Raw genomic sequence first — 19,792 nt, 5'->3', positions numbered from 1 at the left:
CCAGGCAGAGGCGATGCGCGTACAGCGGTTCCGGTTCTTCTGGTTTCTAGCAGGCTAACCGGGTAACAGACTAGCAGGCTAACCGGATGCAGTTCAACTAAAGCACTTCCGCTTCCAGATAAAAACACAGAGATCTGAGCAAGACATAAATAGACAATCAATATAATAATGAAGTAAATGAATAATAACTATGAAGCAGGGCTCTCAAGTGTCACGCATTGAGCATGACTCACGCACTCCCGCCACACATCGTATTTCTCACGCTGAAAAAAACTCGGCTATTTAATGCTTGAATGCAGGGGTGCTCAATACGCCGATCGATTGGTCGATCGCGGTCGCTGCAGAGCTCCGACGCCGGTCTGCGCGCATCGGGACGGAGCAAAAAAATAGTCTGTTATCTGAAGTGACGTCTCTCATGCACTCGACTGCATGGCCCAGTGCATGATGGGAAACTCCTGGCTGCCTCCACATCAGAGAGCTGATTGGCTGATGTGACAACACCACTCCTATGTTGTAACACTTAAGGCTGGATTGTTGACTGTTTACTCTAAAAACGTATGTGGTTATAATGATGATGTGTACAAAATGAAGGCCGTGCGGAAGAGATGACAGCAGGAAGTGACTGATGCTTTATTAGGTCATTTATTGACAGGACTACAACTCAAACTCCCATCAGCCACAGGAAGTCTCCTCAGAGGGGCGTGGCCCTCCACTCCTTGCCCTCCGTCAGCGCCCTCGGCTGGTGGACGAACACGCTGTATCGGACGCCCTGATTGGCGGCCGCCCTGACGAAGCGGCTGTTTGCCGTCACGGTAACGGCCCTCAGCGAGTCTCCGGTGCCGAAGATCAGGAGCGAGCGGCGGTTGACCTTGGCGCTCGGCGTGAGGACCAGCGAGCGCTCCGACGGCTGGTCGTCCACCTGCCGCAGCCGGGCGAGCAGCGTGCGGGCGCGCTCCTTCTCGCCCGGCCCCCCCAACGTGTCCAGGATCAGCTGGAAGTCGTGGACGGCGGCGCGGCAGGCGAACAGCTGCTTCCCTCGCAGGAAGTCGTCGAGCCGCGGCAGCACCGGCAGCCGGCGCTCCTGAGCCGCCTGCTCCGTCAGCACCGGCTCCCGGAAGCAGAGCTGGCAGCGGCCGTGACTCAGCGCCGACACGTAGGTGATCAGCGTGGTGATGTCCAGGTTCACGCGCCGGCACTCCTCCACCTTCACCTGCAGAGGGAACGCCAAGCGGGCCACCACGGCGCCCAGGGCCACTCGGGTGAGCTCCTCCTCCTCATCTTCAACTGGCCCCTCCTCTTCCTCCTCCTCCTCCTCCTCCTCCAGCGTCACGCTGTTGACGGCAACGATGTCCCCGCGGACGGCGATGTCCATGTCCTTGAGGCGCTGGGCCATGGGGCAGGAGACCCCGTTATAGAAGGCGAAGACGATGTGGGGGGGGCGGTAGTGGACTTCCTGCTGGCGGCTCGCCCGCAGGAAGTCCCCGGCCTGGCTGATGATGCTCTTGTCTCCGTACTGGCCCCGCCCCTGCCAGATGTTGTGGAGAGCCTCGGCCTTCCTGCCCACCGCCTTCACCCAGGTGTGCCCCCCGTTGGCCACCACGTCCACCACCAGCGTCTGCCGGTGGCCGGCGGCGTCCAGGTAGGTGAAGACGTGAAGCAGAGCGACCACGTCTTCCAGACTCGCCGCCGACTCCACGATGGCCGTCAGGTGAGTCAGGTTGGTGCTGTGCAGGTGAGACTCTCGGACCTGCAGCTCTCCGGCCTCCACCCGCCGCAGGAAGCGCAGCTCCGCCCGCAGCTTACCACACAGCTTCTGGTGGCCCTCCACCCCCTGAACCAGAAGCTCCGCCCTCTTCAGCAACACCTGGGCAGAGGTGATCCTCTGCTGCAGCACCACCTGGAGAGACATGTCTCCTACATCACACCTGAGGACAGAGACACACATGAACCATTGGGCTGACCTGATCTCATCAGAAACACTCCAAACGGTCATTGTTCTGCAGATGATACTCAATTATATCTGTGATCAACCAGAGGAGACCATCATCATCACCAGTGGTCCCCAAACTACGGCCCGCCTCCCCATGTGGACCGGCCCCCTGAACAATACCAGAGACGCGTTCCGATTTATTATTGTGTTCACCTGGCCCGCTGCCGTTGAGATTGCAGTGAGACGCGGAGAAAATGTGAAGTGGTGCTCTTTGCAATAGAACATCTTTGATGGACGTGTCGCGTCTCGGCCAATCAGCGTTCAGATGTCCACAGCGTTTGGGAAGTTAGGTTAGCTTGGATGTTAGTCCGCTACATCTGCTGCCGTCACGCTGCACGGTGTAGCGATGCTAACAAAGTACCCGCACGTTAAAAACGATGTGATTTAGCATATTTTTAGTATCGATACTTCATTAAAAGAGCGATCAGAGCGCACGCTGCTCCGCTCCGTTAAATGCTGTCTGCACGCGCAGCTCACAGCGAGTGGCGCGCATCCAGGATTTTCCTGGGTCAAAATGAGTCTTGGTGCACCGTCTACTCGTGCACGTCGGGCTGTTGAGTGATCAGCAGCTGGCCGCTCGGTCCATTCGCGCACCTCACAGTTGCGTATTGATCAGACAAGAAGACACGCTTATCAACTCCAGTGTTATCCCTGCTATTATAACAGGGTGAAATCTCCACCCCCCACTCTGTAATTCCCCCCCCCCATATTTTTAGTATCGATACTACATTAAAAGAGCGATCAGAGCGCATGCGCTGCTCCGTTAAATGCTGTCTGCACGCGAGCGTGAGTGATGCGCGCGCATAGGTGAGCACACTCACTTCTCACTAGCACCCCCCCCCCCCACGGCTGGCCCTCCAGCAGACGAGGCAAACGTTATGTGGCCCTCACAGGAAAAAGTTTGGGGACCCCTGATCATCACCATCACATCACCATCATCACCACCATCATCATCATCATCTCTCTGATCAACCAGAGGAGACCATCATCATCATCACCACCATCATCATCTCTCTGATCAACCAGAGGAGACCAACCATCTCTCTGGACTTCAAGATGTCTTCAAGACATAAAACATGAGGAGCTGAAACTGACAAACTGAAGCGATTGACTGAGCAGCTCAGAGGTCAGAGGTCAGAGGAAGTGGTTCCTGTAGACCACATCGCCCTGGCACCAACACCCTGTAGAGGACCTCTGTTCTCCTGGATCAGGACTAGACCTTTAAGTCCAGGTGGAGAACATCTCAAGGACTCTTTGATTCATCTCCTCACATGTCAACTAACATCTGGTCTCAAAAAGACGCAGAAAAACTGGTTCATGCGTTTGTTACTTCTAGATTTATGACTGCAACTCCGTATGACCAGGCTGCTCGAGAAGTCTCTTCAGTTTACATCTCTCCATCACATCACTAACTCTGCTTCCTCTCCGGAGTCCTTGTGACTTCACGTCTCAGAGGGTCCATTGGACCTGCTGGTCTGATGTCATGACCCTGAAGCCCCGCCCACTCCTCCTCTCTACCTCCACCTGATGGATCATGGAGGTCTGGATCTTGGTCCATGACGACTACCAACTATTATACACTCTGTCAGACTCAATGAATGTGTTGTTACTCTCAGGATTCCTTCTGGTCACATGACATCTATTGTTCACCTGGTCACATCTATTGTTCACCTGGTCACATGACATCTATTGATCATCTGGTCACATGACATCTATTGTTCACCTGGTCACATGACATCTATTGTTCACCTGGTTACATGACATCTATTGTTCATCTGGTCACATGACATCTATTGTTCACCTGGTCACATGACATCTATTGTTCACCTGGTCACATGACATCTATTGTTCATCTGGTCACATGACATCTATTGTTCACCTGGTTACATGACATCTATTGTTCATCTGGTCACATGACATCTATTGTTCACCTGGTTACATGACATCTATTGTTCATCTGGTCACATGACATCTATTGTTCATCTGGTCACATGACATCTATTGTTCATCTGGTCACATGACATCTATTGTTCACCTGGTTACATGACATCTATTGTTCACCTGGTCACATGACATCTATTGTTCACCTGGTTACATGACATCTATTGTTCATCTGGTCACATGACATCTATTGTTCATCTGGTCACATGACATCTATTGTTCATCTGGTCACATGACATCTATTGTTCACCTGGTCACATGACATCTATTGTTCATCTGGTCACATGACATCTATTGTTCACCTGGTCACATGACATCTATTGTTCACCTGGTCACATGACATCTATTGTTCATCTGGTCACATGACATCTATTGTTCACCTGGTCACATGACATCTATTGTTCACCTGGTCACATGACATCTATTGTTCATCTGGTCACATGACATCTATTGTTCACCTGGTCACATGACATCTATTGTTCATCTGGTCACATGACATCTATTGTTCACCTGGTCACATGACATCTATTGTTCATCTAGTCACATGACATATATTGTTCACCTGGTCACATGACATCTATTGTTCATCTGGTCACATGACATCTATTGTTCATCTGGTCACATGACATCTATTGTTCACCTGGTCACATGACATATATTGTTCACCTGGTCACATGACATCTATTGTTCACCTGGTCACATGACATCTATTGTTCATCTGGTCACATGACATCTATTGTTCATCTAGTCACATGACATCTATTGTTCATCTAGTCACATGACATCTATTGTTCATCTAGTCACATGACATCTATTGTTCATCTAGTCACATGACATCTATTGTTCACCTGGTCACATGACATCTATTGTTCATCTGGTCTCATGACATCTATTGTTCATCTGGTCACATGACATCTATTGTTTATCTGGTCACACGACATCTATTGTTCACCTGGTCACATGACATCTATTGTTCACCTGGTCACATGACATCTATTGTTCACCTGGTCACATGACATCTATTGTTCATCTGGTCACATGACATCTATTGTTCACCTGGTCACATGACATCTATTGTTCACCTGGTCACATGACATCTATTGTTCATCTGGTCTCATGACATCTATTGTTCATCTGGTCACATGACATCTATTGTTCACCTGGTCACATGACATCTATTGTTCACCTGGTCACATGACATCTATTGTTCATCTAGTCACATGACATCTATTGTTCACCTGGTCACATGGCATCTATTGTTCACCTGGTCACATGACATCTATTGTTCACCTGGTCACATGACATCTATTGTTCATCTGGTCTCATGACATCTATTGTTCATCTGGTCACATGACATCTATTGTTCATCTGGTCTCATGACATCTATTGTTCATCTGGTCACATGACATCTATTGTTCACCTGGTCACATGACATCTATTGTTCATCTGGTCACATGACATCTATTGTTCATCTGGTATCATGACATCTATTGTTCATCTGGTCTCATGACATCTATTGTTCATCTGGTCTCATGACATCTATTGTTCATCTGGTCACATGACATCTATTGTTCACCTGGTCACATGACATCTATTGTTCACCTGGTCACATGACATCTATTGTTCACCTGGTCACATGACATCTATTGTTCACCTGGTCACATGACATCTATTGTTCATCTGGTCTCATGACATCTATTGTTCATCTGGTCACATGACATCTATTGTTCATCTGGTCACATGACATCTATTGTTCATCTGGTCACATGACATCTATTGTTCACCTGGTCACATGACATCTATTGTTCATCTGGTATCATGACATCTATTGTTCATCTGGTCACATGACATCTATTGTTCACCTGGTCACATGACATCTATTGTTCATCTGGTCACATGACATCTATTGTTCACCTGGTCACATGACATCTATTGTTCACCTGGTCACATGACATCTATTGTTCATCTGGTATCATGACATCTATTGTTCACCTGGTCACATGCCATCTATTGTTCATCTGGTCACATGACATCTATTGTTCACCTGGTCACATGACATCTATTGTTCATCTGGTCACATGACATCTATTGTTCATCTGGTCACATGACATCTATTGTTCACCTCGTCACATGACATCTATTGTTCATCTGGTCACATGACATCTATTGTTCACCTCGTCACATGACATCTATTGTTCATCTGGTCTCATAACATCTATTGTTCATCTGGTCACATGACATCTATTGTTCATCTAGTCACATGACATCTATTGTTCATCTGGTCACATGACATCTATTGTTCATCTGGTCACATGACATCTATTGTTCATCTGGTCACATGATATCTATTGTTCATCTGGTCACATGACATCTATTGTTCATCTGGTCACATGACATCTATTGTTCACCTGGTCACATGACATCTATTGTTCATCTGGTCACATGACATCTATTGTTCGTCTGGTCACGTGACATCTATTGTTCATCTGGTCACATGACATCTATTGTTCACCTGGTCACATGACATCTATTGTTCATCTGGTCACATGACATCTATTGTTCGTCTAGTCACATGACATCTATTGTTCGTCTGGTCACATGACATCTATTGTTCGTCTGGTCACATGACATCTATTGTTCGTCTGGTCACATGACATCTATTGTTCGTCTGGTCACATGACATCTATTGTTCATCTGGTCACATGACATCTATTGTTCACCTGGTCACATGACATCTATTGTTCACCTGGTCACATGACATCTATTGTTCACCTGGTCACATGACATCTATTGTTCACCTGGTCACATGACATCTATTGTTCATCTGGTCACATGACATCTATTGTTCATCTAGTCACATGACATCTATTGTTCACCTGGTCACATGACATCTATTGTTCACCTGGTCACATGACATCTATTGTTCATCTGGTCACATGACATCTATTGTTCATCTGGTCACATGACATCTATTGTTCACCTGGTCTCATGACATCTATTGTTCATCTGGTCACATGACATCTATTGTTCATCTGGTCTCATGACATCTATTGTTCACCTGGTCACATGACATCTATTGTTCATCTGGTCACATGACATCTATTGTTCACCTGGTCACATGACATCTATTGTTCATCTGGTCACATGACATCTATTGTTCACCTGGTCACATGACATCTATTGTTCACCTGGTCACATGACATCTATTGTTCATCTGGTCACATGACATCTATTGTTCACCTGGTCACATGACATCTATTGTTCACCTGGTCACATGACATCTATTGTTCATCTGGTCACATGACATCTATTGTTCATCTGGTCACATGACATCTATTGTTCACCTGGTCACATGACATCTATTGTTCATCTAGTCACATGACATCTATTGTTCATCTGGTCACATGACATCTATTGTTCACCTGGTCACATGACATCTATTGTTCACCTGGTCACATGACATCTATTGTTCACCTGGTCACATGACATCTATTGTTCATCTGGTCACATGACATCTATTGTTCACCTGGTCACATGACATCTATTGTTCACCTGGTCACATGACATCTATTGTTCACCTGGTCACATGACATCTATTGTTCATCTGGTCACATGACATCTATTGTTCATCTGGTCACATGACATCTATTGTTCATCTGGTCACATGACATCTATTGTTCACCTGGTCACATGACATCTATTGTTCATCTGGTCTCATGACATCTATTGTTCACCTGGTCACATGACATCTATTGTTCACCTGGTCACATGACATCTATTGTTCATCTGGTCACATGACATCTATTGTTCACCTGGTCACATGACATCTATTGTTCATCTGGTCTCATGACATCTATTGTTCATCTGGTCACATGACATCTATTGTTCATCTAGTCACATGACATCTATTGTTCACCTGGTCACATGACATATATTGTTCATCTGGTCACATGACATCTATTGTTCATCTGGTCACATGACATCTATTGTTCACCTGGTCACATGACATCTATTGTTCATCTGGTCACATGACATCTATTGTTCATCTGGTCACATGACATCTATTGTTCACCTGGTCACATGACACATATTGTTCATCTGGTCACATGACATCTATTGTTCACCTGGTCACATGACATCTATTGTTCATCTGGTCACATGACATCTATTCTTCACCTGGTCACATGACATCTATTGTTCACCTGGTCACATGACATCTATTGTTCACCTGGTCACATGACATCTATTGTTCACCTGGTCACATGACATCTATTGTTCATCTGGTCACATGACATCTATTGTTCATCTAGTCACATGACATCTATTGTTCATCTGGTCACATGACATCTATTGTTCATCTAGTCACATGACATCTATTGTTCATCTGGTCACATGACATCTATTGTTCATCTGGTCACATGACATCTATTGTTCACCTGGTCACATGACATCTATTGTTCATCTAGTCACATGACATCTATTGTTCATCTGGTCACATGACATCTATTGTTCATCTGGTCACATGACATCTATTGTTCATCTAGTCACATGACATCTATTGTTCATCTGGTCACATGACATCTATTGTTCATCTGGTCACATGACATCTATTGTTCATCTGGTCACATGACATCTATTGTTCATCTGGTCACATGACATCTATTGTTCATCTGGTCACATGACATCTATTGTTCATCTGGTCACATGACATCTATTGTTCATCTGGTCACATGACATCTATTGTTCATCTGGTCACATGACATCTATCAGTTGTGATTTGTGACATTGGGCTTCATAAAATAATCTGAATTGAACATGTCTCCGTCACACCGGAGGACAGACACACATGTTTCTGTGAAGCAGATGAACTGGTCACAAACAACGTGTAAACATGTAAATAACGTGTAAACAACAAGTAAACAACATATTCCAGGTCGTTCTGGGTTAAAGGTCTAAAAGTGTTTTTAATGGTCCGACTATGAAAAGTGACGTCAGCTCGTTAGCTCTGATGCTAAGTACGTAACGCCAGCCATTTAGCCTGTCTGTAGTTCATCGTGTTTCATTTTCGATCGTTTAAAATAATTGAAACAATTAAAACCTTCAGAAAACAAGCGTGACGTCAACTTACGGCAAAGTGACGTGTGAACTTTAATCCGTAGGTTCGTGTCCAGACATCAGCTAACTCCTTCTTCTTCTACTCCTAAAGCAAGTAGGAAGGCTCCTCCCCCTTCTTCTTCTACTCCTAAAGCAAGTAGGAAGTTGGAAGCCTCCTCTTTCTTCTTCTTTTAAGGCTTATGGCGGCTGGTATCCAACAAGAGGCGCATTACCGCCACCTGCTGTCTTGGAGTGTGGACCAGAGTTAACACTTTCCACGCCATCCTGGTTTTCAAATACTGCAGTACCTTTCCTGCCCACCAGGTTAATGCATCTCTCTCAGCTCTGAATGTAAGTCAATGGTAATGACGCCCTACGTCACACAGGCCTGTTGTTTATGAGCGTCGTGTTGTTCAGCCGCGTGTCCTCAGTCTGGTTCTCCTCTGGTTCTCCTCTGCTTCTCCTCTGCTTCTCGTCTGGTTCTCCTCTGCTTCTCCTCTGCTTCTCGTCTGGTTCTCCTCTGCTTCTCCTCTGCTTCTCGTCTGGTTCTCCTCTGCTTCTCCTCTGCTTCTCGTCTGGTTCTCCTCTGCTTCTCCTCAGGTTCTCCTCTGCTTCTCCTCTGCTTCTCCTCTGCTTCTCATCTGGTTCTCCTCTGCTTCTCCTCTGCTTCTCCTCTGCTTCTCGTCTGGTTCTCCTGCTTCTCCTCAGGTTCTCCTCTGCTTCTCATCTGCTTCTCATCTGCTTCTCCTCTGGTTCTCCTCTGCTTCTCCTCTGGTTCTCCTCTGCTTCTCCTCTGCTTCTCGTCTGGTTCTCCTCTGCTTCTCGTCTGGTTCTCCTCTGCTTCTCCTCTGCTTCTCCTCTGGTTCTCCTCTGGTTCTCCTCTGCTTCTCCTCTGGTTCTCCTCTGCTTCTCGTCTGGTTCTCCTCTGCTTCTCCTCTGCTTCTCGTCTGGTTCTCCTCTGGTTCCCTTTGCCCACATACCGATGTCTTCATGAATCACAACTGATTCCATAATAATGTTTCTTTTGATTATTGATTTAGTTTCTGTCTTGTTCTGACATTTCAACGCTGGCTTTGCTGACGTGTCTTCATTCCCCTCACCCTCCCTCTACCCTCACCCCTGATGGGGTTAAATCCCTCACCCCTGAAGGGGTGGAGGATGTGGGAGGAGTCTAAGCTCCATGTGATAAATGATTGAGTACGAACATGATGCAATCAATATGATCATCAGGTACGAGCAATAGATCGTGTGCAGACTGACGAGAAACAAACAGGAGATAATAAATACTGTTTATTGAGTCGTTGAACAGGTTGATTGACAGCATGCTTATGGAGTTAAGGCACATGAAGCTATGAGGTCAGAGGTCAGGGGGTTAAACGAGTCTCCTGCTTCTTTTGACAATTATAAAACACCTGAGAAGGTGAGACGCCACGCAGAACAACACTAAATAATTCTGTCCAATCGGGAGGGAGAATTAAACATGTGGCTGACATGTGACAGGCCACAGTCATTCACACGTCAGGTGATGCACCCGTCAGGAGGTCAGAGGTCACAGCAGTCAGAGGACCTTCAGCTTTTAGCCTGTTTCTTCTTCTGAACCAGCTCGGCTAGCATCTTGTAGCGAATCATACACTCCTCCTGGAAAACAACACAGAGCGGTCACACACACACACACACACACACACACACACACACACACACACACACACACACACACACACACACACACACACACACACACACACACACACACACACACACACACACACACACACACACACACACACACACACACACACACCTTGGTCTTCCCAGGGACCAGCTTGGCGATGCGGTCCCAGCGTTCTGCGGTTCCGCGGGGGAGCTGCTGCAGAGCGAGTTCCAGCTGTTTCTGTTGGTTCTGAGTCCAGACGGTAAGCTCCGCCTTCACTCTATTCTCCTGAGGCTCCGCCTCTTGAGGCTCCTCCTCCTGCTCCTCCTCCACTGGGTCAAAATCTCTCTGCCGATGGCCTCTGACCTTCACTTCCCCCTCGTCTGCTGCCGACTTCCTGGTTCTCCTCCTGACAGAAGGAACATCTTCCTCCTCCTCCTCCTCCTCCTCCTGCTCCTGCTCCTCCTCACAGGCCGTTCTCTGAGTCATCAGCGTGTCGGAAACAGGAAATGACCTCACAGGAAGAAGAGTTCCCTTCAAATCCGACAGTTTCACCAGACCTAAAACAGACACCAAGGTGACTGATGGTTGAACCTGGCATTACCGACAGTAGAACCCAACCCTGACAGTAGAACCCAATACCGACTAGAACATGATAGGTTAACATGATACTGACAATAGAACCTCAGGTAAACATGACACTAACAGAACCTCCTACTGACAGGAGAACCTCAGGTTAACATGATACTAACAGAACCTCCTACTGACAGGAGAACCTCAGGTTAACATGATACTAACAGAACCTCCTACTGACAGGAGAACCTCAGGTTAACATGATACTAACAGAACCTCCTACTGACAGGAGAACCTCAGGTAAACATGACACTAACAGAACCTCCTACTGACAGGAGAACCACAGGTAAACATGATACTAACAGAACCTCCTACTGACAGGAGAACCTCAGGTTAACATGATACTAACAGAACCTCCTACTGACAGGAGAACCTCAGGTAAACATGATACTAACAGAACCTCCTACTGACAGGAGAACCTCAGGTAAACATGACACTAACAGAACCTCCTACTGACAGGAGAACCACAGGTAAACATGATACTAACAGAACCTCCTACTGACAGGAGAACCTCAGGTTAACATGACACTAACAGAACCTCCTACTGACAGGAGAACCTCAGGTTAACATGATACTAACAGAACCTCCTACTGACAGGAGAACCTCAGGTTAACATGATACTAACAGAACCTCCTACTGACAGGAGAACCTCAGGTTAACATGATACTAACAGAACCTCCTACTGACAGGAGAACCTCAGGTTAACATGATACTAACAGAACCTCCTACTGACAGGAGAACCTCAGGTTAACATGATACTAACAGAACCTCCTACTGACAGGAGAACCTCAGGTAAACATGACACTAACAGAACCTCCTCCTGACAGGAGAACCTCAGGTAAACATGATACTAACAGAACCTCCTACTGACAGGAGAACCTCAGGTAAACATGACACTAACAGAACCTCCTACTGACAGGAGAACCTCAGGTTAACATGATACTAACAGAACCTCCTACTGACAGGAGAACCTCAGGTAAACATGATACTAACAGAACCTCCTACTGACAGGAGAACCTCAGGTTAACATGATACTAACAGAACCTCCTCCTGACAGGAGAACCTCAGGTAAACATGATACTAACAGAACCTCCTACTGACAGGAGAACCTCAGGTTAACATGACACTAACAGAACCTCCTACTGACAGGAGAACCTCAGGTAAACATGATACTAACAGAACCTCCTACTGACAGGAGAACCTCAGGTAAACATGACACTAACAGAACCTCCTACTGACAGGAGAACCTCAGGTAAACATGATACTAACAGAACCTCCTACTGACAGGAGAACCACAGGTAAACATGACACTAACAGAACCTCCTACTGACAGGAGAACCTCAGGTTAACATGATACTAACAGAACCTCCTACTGACAGGAGAACCTCAGGTTAACATGATACTAACAGAACCTCCTACTGACAGGAGAACCTCAGGTAAACATGATACTAACAGAACCTCCTACTGACAGGAGAACCTCAGGTTAACATGATACTAACAGAACCTCCTACTGACAGGAGAACCACAGGTAAACATGACACTAACAGAACCTCCTACTGACAGGAGAACCTCAGGTTAACATGATACTAACAGAACCTCCTACTGACAGGAGAACCACAGGTAAACATGACACTAACAGAACCTCCTACTGACAGGAGAACCTCAGGTTCACATGATACTAACAGAACCTCCTCCTGACAGGAGAACCACAGGTAAACATGACACTAACAGAACCTCCTACTGACAGGAGAACCTCAGGTTAACATGATACTAACAGAACCTCCTACTGACAGGAGAACCCCCGGTGAGTTTACCTGAGGTGTGGCTGACATTGTTCTTCACCAGTTTGACTTTAGTCGTCACCTGTTGAAGGAAACAGATTCATTCAGTTTATTATGTTTTGGAACGTTCCATCATTTCATGTTTGTTCTCCGTCAGCAGAACCAAACAGAAACAATAACAAACTCCTCTTCTGTCTGAACACATTGAATCTTGAGGAACCGAGTCATGGTAGAGGGGTGTGTGCACCCCCATGACCCTGGGAGTCCGGTAAACAAGGAACATGAGTCCAGGAGAGGAGAACCTAGAGTCTAGGATCCTCCTCAGAGGGGACGGATGAAGGAGCCTCCTCCAGGCTGCTGAGGACACTCAGAAGGTCTTGAAGAGTCAGAGACGACCACAGGGCAACATCTTCTCACGACATGTGGGCGCATCTTGATCGATGAACTATTGTTGGTGAACATCGGCTCCGTCACGGCCTCAAGGAGCTCAACCAGGACCTCCTGAACACAGATTCTGACCCTCTAGGGACCTGATGCCTCAAGGAGCTCAACCAGGACCTCCTGAACACAGATTCTGACCCTCTAGGGACCTGATGCCTCTGGTATCTCAACCAAACACGAAGGATTCAAGCTGGTTCTAGGATGACAGGCTTACATCGGACACTGATCTTCCAAGTTCATGAGCAATCTTCTCCCAGCGACCTGGAGATCCTCCAGGGAATTTACCCATCAACCTGCTGAGGAAGCTGAGCTCATCGTCCGTCCAGTCTGCAGCCTGAGGACATCAACAGAGAGAGTGACCGCTGTAGCTCAGGACCACCTGGACGAAGAGCCGTCAGACCTTCTTCTTCGCCGCTCCGCGGTCCTGCAGCCAGTCGTCCATCTGGTCCTCGATGTCCTCGATGGAGGTGGCCTGGTCGTAGCCCTGGACCGCCAGGTGCTCCGAGGACAGCTCGTACACGGGAAACTCCACCTTCGGCTTCTTGACCTTTGGCCTCTTTTCTCCTGAACAGACAATGGACAGGAAGTTCAACGACACATGGTCAGGGGAGTCTGGATCAGACAACCCTCTATTCTACTCTCGTAGCCTCTAGAGCAGCGGTCGGGAACCTCTGGCTCGCGAGCCATATCCGGCTCTTCTGGTGACGGCATATGGCTCCCAGACAATTTTGAGTTAAAAAAAAACAAACTTTGCCCGCCCCCTGTAATGTTCTCTCTGGCCCAGATGGCAGCAGCAGGATGTCAGGTCCTTTCCTTCAAGACGTCTTTGTTCTTGTATTAAACGTCTGCTGCGTGTCGCGGGAACACTTCCCGGCTCTCCGTCTCGCGCTGCAGAGCTCCATGACGGTGTGTGTGCGCATCGGAGCGGAGCAAAGAAAAAGCCACCTGCACCCCCCCCCAATAGCATCATGCAGCACCAGAAGTCGCATTAAAAGCAAGACATATTACATTTATAATACGTTAAAAATACTATATGGCTCTCAATGAAATATATTTAGAAATATTTGGCCTTTATGGCTCTCCCAGTCAAAAAGGTTCCTGACCCCTGCTCTAGTGCATGGATACCACCCTCTAGTGGCTGGTATTTGTGTGCACTGCCTTGGTCAAGGTTATGAATATATATATATATCGGAGTAATAAAGTGTACGGTCATGGTTCAGACTACAGAGCTTACAAGTTTAAATCAATATAAAATAAACACAAAAGTAAATCCTCATTATTGTCTGAGACTGTATTAAAGAATAAGGACAGAAACAACAGTTTGAACAAACATGAAGTTAAATGGAAGCTGCTTGAAGGAAGTAAAAAGTAATTACTTATTACAACTTCCTGTTCGGCTTCAGCTTCTTCTTGTTGCTGCCGCTTCATCTGCTGGTAGTCCTCATAGTACCGCTTCACCTCCTGAGCACCAGGTAGAGAAGGACAGGTCGAGAGAAGGACAGGTAGAGAGGGACAGGTAGAGAAGGACAGGTAGAGAGGGACAGGTAGAGAAGGACAGGTAGAGAGGGACAGGTAGAGAAGGACAGGTAGAGAAGGACAGGTAGAGAGAAGGACAGGTAGAGAAGGACAGGTAGAGAAGGACAGGTAGAGAAGGACAGGTAGAGAAGGACAGGTAGAGAGAAGGACAGGTAGAGAAGGACAGGTAGAGAAGGACAGGTAGAGAAGGACAGGTAGAGAGAAGGACAGGTAGAGAAGGACAGGTAGAGAGAAGGACAGGTAGAGAAGGACAGGTAGAGAAGGACAGGTAGAGAAGGACAGGTGAGAGAGGACAGGTAGAGAAGGACAGGTAGAGAAGGACAGGTAGAGAAGGACATGTAGAGAGAAGGACATGTAGAGAGAAGGACAGGTAGAGAAGGACAGGTAGAGAGAAGGACAGGTAGAGAGGGACAGGTAGAGAGAAGGACAGGTAGAGAAGGACAGGGTAGAGAAGGACGGGTAGAGAGAGAAGGACGGGTAGAGAGGACAGGTGAGAGGACAGGTAGAGAGGGACAGGTAGAGAGGACAGGTGAGAAGGACAGGTGAGAAGGACAGGTAGAGAAGGACGGGTAGAGAAGGACAGGTGAGAAGGACAGGTGAGAGAAGGACAGGTGAGAAGGAGGTAGAGAGAAGGACAGGTGAGAAGGACGGGTGAGAAGGACAGGTAGAGAAGGACAGGTAGAGAAGGACAGGTGAGAGAGGACAGGTGGAGAAGGACGGGTGAGAGGACAGGTAGAGAAAGGACAGGTGAGAGGACAGGTAGAGAAGGACAGGTGAGAGAAGGACAGGTAGAGAAGGACGGGTGAGAAGGACAGGTAGAGAGAAGGACAGGTGAAGGACAGGTGAGAAGAGGACAGGTGAGAAGGACAGGTGAGAGGAGAGAGGACAGGTGAGAGAGGACAGGTAGAGAGAAGGACGGGTGAGAGGGACAGGTAGAGAAGGACAGGTAGAGAGGGACAAGACAGGTAGAGGACGGGTGAGAAGGACGGGTAGAGAGGACAGGTAGAGAGAAGGACAGGTGAGAAGGACAGGTAGAGAAGGACAGGTGAGAAGGACAGGAAGGGACAGGTAGAGAAGGGACAGGGGGTAGAGAAGGACGGGTAGAGAAGGACAGGTGAGAAGGACGGGTAGAGAAGGACGGGTAGAGAAGGACGGGTAGAGAAGGACGGGTAGAGAAGGACAGGTAGAGAAGGACGGGTAGAGAAGGACAGGTAGAGAGGACAGGTAGAGAAGGACAGGTAGAGAAGGACAGGTAGAGAAGGACAGGTAGAGAAGGACAGGTAGAGAAGGACAGGTAGAGAAGGACAGGTACCTGTATCGTCTGGGGCAGGTTCTTGATGGACAGGTAGAGCCAGATGCTCAGCTTCAGAGGGAGGATGTCTTGCCAGTGTGGCCGTTCATGAACTCTGAAACAACAAACACACAAACAATAACAAACACAAAGCAGCAGTGAGTCTCGTGGTTTCTCAGCCGTACCTGTCGGAGCGATCCTGGCCCATACACCTGATCTCCTCTGCAGGTCTGGAGCTCAGCTTCTTCTTCTTCTCCTTCTTCTTCTTGCTCAGCAGCTCGTCCTGGTAACAGGAGCAGTTCAGAGTCCTGCCACACGGCGGCGAGTGGGTGTGCGAGTGCTGCGTCTCACCAGCTGTTTCTCCAGGTATATGGACCAAATGACAGCGTAGTGTCCCACAGTGAGGATGAGGAAGAGGAGGAAGGCCAGCTCTGCATTACTCATCTTCCTCACTCGTCTATAGTAGAACACTGGCTGCCGCCAGTCAGGAAGCCCGTTGACCAGGATATCATCATACCTGCGAAACATGAGCACAATGTCGAGAACCAACGACCAACAGCTCTCCAAAGAGGTCCACAAGGTCCACCGAGGTCCACGAGGTCCACCGAGGTCCACAAGGTCCAAAGAGGTCCACAAGGTCCACCGAGGTCCAAAGAGGTCCACAAGGTCCACCGAGGTCCACGAGGTCCACCGAGGTCCACAAGGTCCACCGAGGTCCAAAAGGTCCACCGAGGTCCACAAGGTCCACCGAGGTCCACGAGGTCCAAAAGGTCCACCGAGGTCCACAAGGTCCACCGAGGTCCACAAGGTCCACCGAGGTCCACGAGGTCCAAAGAGGTCCACAAGGTCCACCGAGGTCCAAAGAGGTCCACGAGGTCCAAAAGGTCCACCGAGGTCCACAAGGTCCACCGAGGTCCAAAGAGGTCCACGAGGTCCAAAGAGGTCCACGAGGTCCAAAAGGTCCACCGAGGTCCACGAGGTCCAAAGAGGTCCACGAGGTCCAAAAGGTCCACCGAGGTCCACAAGGTCCAAAGAGGTCCACGAGGTCCACCGAGGTCCACAAGGTCCACGAGGTCCAAAGAGGTCCACGAGGTCCACAAGGTCCACGAGGTCCACAAGGTCCACCGAGGTCCACAAGGTCCAAAGAGGTCCACGAGGTCCACAAGGTCCACGAGGTCCAAAGAGGTCCACGAGGTCCAAAAGGTCCACCGAGGTCCACAAGGTCCACCGAGGTCCCCGAGGTCCACCGAGGTCCACGAGGTCCACCGAGGTCCACGAGGTCCAAAGAGGTCCACGAGGTCCACCGAGGTCCAAAGAGGTCCACGAGGTCCACCGAGGTCCAAAAGGTCCACCGAGGTCCACAAGGTCCACCGAGGTCCACAAGGTCCAAAGAGGTCCACGAGGTCCACCGAGGTCCACCGAGGTCCACGAGGTCCAAAGAGGTCCACGAGGTCCACGAGGTCCACCGAGGTCCAAAGAGGTCCACGAGGTCCAAAGAGGTCCACGAGGTCCACGAGGTCCACGAGGTCCAAAGAGGTCCACCGAGGTCCAAAGAGGTCCACGAGGTCCAAAGAGGTCCACGAGGTCCACGAGGTCCAAAGAGGTCCACGAGGTCCACCGAGGTCCACGGGGTCCACGAGGTCCAAAGAGGTCCACGAGGTCCACCGAGGTCCAAAGAGGTCCAAAGAGGTCCAAAGAGGTCCACCGAGGTACAAAGAGGTCCAAGAGGTCCACGAGGTCCACCGAGGTCCAAAGAGGTCCACGAGGTCCACCGAGGTCCACGGGGTCCACGAGGTCCAAAGAGGTCCACGAGGTCCAAAGAGGTCCACGAGGTCCACCGAGGTACAAAGAGGTCCACGAGGTCCAAAGAGGTTCACGAAGTCCACCGAGGTCCAAAGAGGTACAAAGAGGTCCACGAGGTCCACCGAGGTCCAAAGAGGTCCACGAGGTCCACCGAGGTCCACCGAGGTCCACAGAGGTCCACGAGGTCCACCGAGGTCCAAAGAGGTCCACGAGGTCCAAAGAGGTCCACCGAGGTCCAAAGAGGTCCAAAGAGGTCCACCGAGGTCCACCGAGGTCCAAAGAGGTCCACCAGGTCCAAAGACTAGCCATAGAGGTCTAAGGACTAGCCATAGAGGTCTAAGGACTCGCCATAGAGGTCTAAGGACTAGCCATAGAGGTCTACGGACTAGCCATAGAGGTCTAAGGACTCGCCATAGAGGTCTACGGACTAGCCATAGAGGTCTACGGACTAGCCATAGATGTCTAAGGACTAGCCATAGAGGTCTATGGACTAGCCATAGATGTCTAAGGACTAGCCATAGAGGTCTAAGGACTAGCCATAGAGGTCTATGGACTAGCCATAGAGGTCTAAGGACTAGCCATAGATGTCTAAGGACTAGCCATAGAGGTCTACTCACTTGCTGCGTCTCTCCTCGTCCTTCAGGACTTCATAAATGGCCACCAGCTGAAACAACAAAAACTCTTCAGATCTGTTGGATCAACATCTGAGCAGTGATGATATGTGACAGCAGGAACTGTGTCGATGTAAGTTAGGAGAGTTATTGTGATAGTGGTGAGTGTCTGGTGTTGGACATGAAGACAACATGGTGAAGAAGAGGAAGACAACATGGTGAAGAAGAGGAAGACAACATGGTGAAGAAGAAGAAGAGGAAGACAACATGGTGAAGAAGAGGAAGACAACATGGTGAAGATGAAGAAGAAGAAGACAACATGGTGAAGAAGAAAGAACATGGTGAAGAAGAAGAAGACAACATGGTGAAGAAGAAGAAGACAACATGGTGAAGAAGAAGAAGAAGAAGACAACATGGTGAAGAAGAAGAAGAAGACAACATGGTGAAGAAGAAGAAGAAGACAACATGGTGAAGAAGAAGAAGAGGAAGACAACATGGTGAAGAAGAAGAAGACAACACGGTGAAGAAGAAGAAGAAGACAACACGGCGAAGAAGAAGAAGACAACATGGTGAAGAAGAAGACAACATGGTGAAGAAGAAGACAACATGGTGAAGAAGAAGACAACATGGTGAAGAAGAAGAAGACAACATGGTGAAGAAGAGGAAGACAACATGGTGAAGAAGAGGAAGACAACATGGTGAAGAAGATGAAGAAGACAACATGGTGAAGAAGAGGAAGACAACATGGTGAAGAAGAAGAACAACATGGTGAAGAAGAGGAAGACAACATGGTGAAGAAGAGGAAGACAACATGGTGAAGAAGAGGAAGACAACATGGTGAAGAAGAAGAAGACAACATGGTGAAGAAGAAGAAGACAACATGGTGAAGAAGAGGAAGACAACATGGTGAAGAAGAGGAAGACAACATGGTGAAGAAGAGGAAGACAACATGGTGAAGAAGAAGACAACATGGTGAAGAAGAAGAAGACAACATGGTGAAGAAGAAGAAGACAACATGGT

The 19,792-nt window shown here is 48.3% G+C and overlaps 2 protein-coding genes across 2 annotated transcripts; both read right to left on the bottom strand.

Moving 5' to 3' along the window:
* Positions 1-616: 616 nt before the first annotated feature.
* Positions 617-9,163, bottom strand: cunh7orf25 (chromosome unknown C7orf25 homolog). The gene is made up of 2 exons (XM_056410556.1): positions 9,060-9,163; positions 617-1,925 (listed from the first exon to the last, which is right to left on the bottom strand). Exon 2 carries the CDS (start codon positions 1,907-1,909, stop codon positions 692-694), a length of 1,218 nt encoding a protein of 405 aa, XP_056266531.1. The 5' UTR covers positions 1,910-1,925; positions 9,060-9,163; the 3' UTR covers positions 617-691.
* A 1,137-nt stretch (positions 9,164-10,300) lies between these two features.
* Positions 10,301-18,966, bottom strand: dnajc1 (DnaJ (Hsp40) homolog, subfamily C, member 1). The gene is made up of 11 exons (XM_056410479.1): positions 18,962-18,966; positions 18,779-18,850; positions 16,710-16,875; positions 16,544-16,641; positions 16,380-16,473; positions 14,908-14,992; positions 13,932-14,095; positions 13,746-13,865; positions 13,124-13,172; positions 10,827-11,236; positions 10,301-10,663 (listed from the first exon to the last, which is right to left on the bottom strand). The coding sequence occupies exons 1-11, from the start codon at positions 18,964-18,966 to the stop codon at positions 10,595-10,597; spliced, it is 1,332 nt and encodes a 443-aa protein (XP_056266454.1). The 3' UTR covers positions 10,301-10,594.
* Positions 18,967-19,792: the final 826 nt, after the last annotated feature.

The sequence above is a fragment of the Pseudoliparis swirei genome, unplaced genomic scaffold (genome assembly GCF_029220125.1).
Source record: "Pseudoliparis swirei isolate HS2019 ecotype Mariana Trench unplaced genomic scaffold, NWPU_hadal_v1 hadal_25, whole genome shotgun sequence".
NCBI lineage: Eukaryota > Metazoa > Chordata > Actinopteri > Perciformes > Liparidae > Pseudoliparis > Pseudoliparis swirei.
This window is presented reverse-complemented; position numbering and strand designations above follow the sequence as displayed.

What these genes read in the sequence shown, in the direction of transcription:
- cunh7orf25 (XM_056410556.1), bottom strand. Translation starts at nt 1,909, where the DNA reads ATGTCTCTCCAGGTGGTGCTGCAGCAGAGGATCACCTCTGCCCAGGTG.
- dnajc1 (XM_056410479.1), bottom strand. An exon ending in TATACCTGGAGAAACAGCTG is followed by an intron (nt 16,642 to 16,709) that starts GTGAGACGCAGC and finishes TCCTGTTACCAG; the next exon opens with GACGAGCTGCTGAGCAAGAA. An exon ending in CAATGTCAGCCACACCTCAG is followed by an intron (nt 11,237 to 13,123) that starts GTAAACTCACCG and finishes TGTCTGTTTTAG; the next exon opens with GTCTGGTGAAACTGTCGGAT.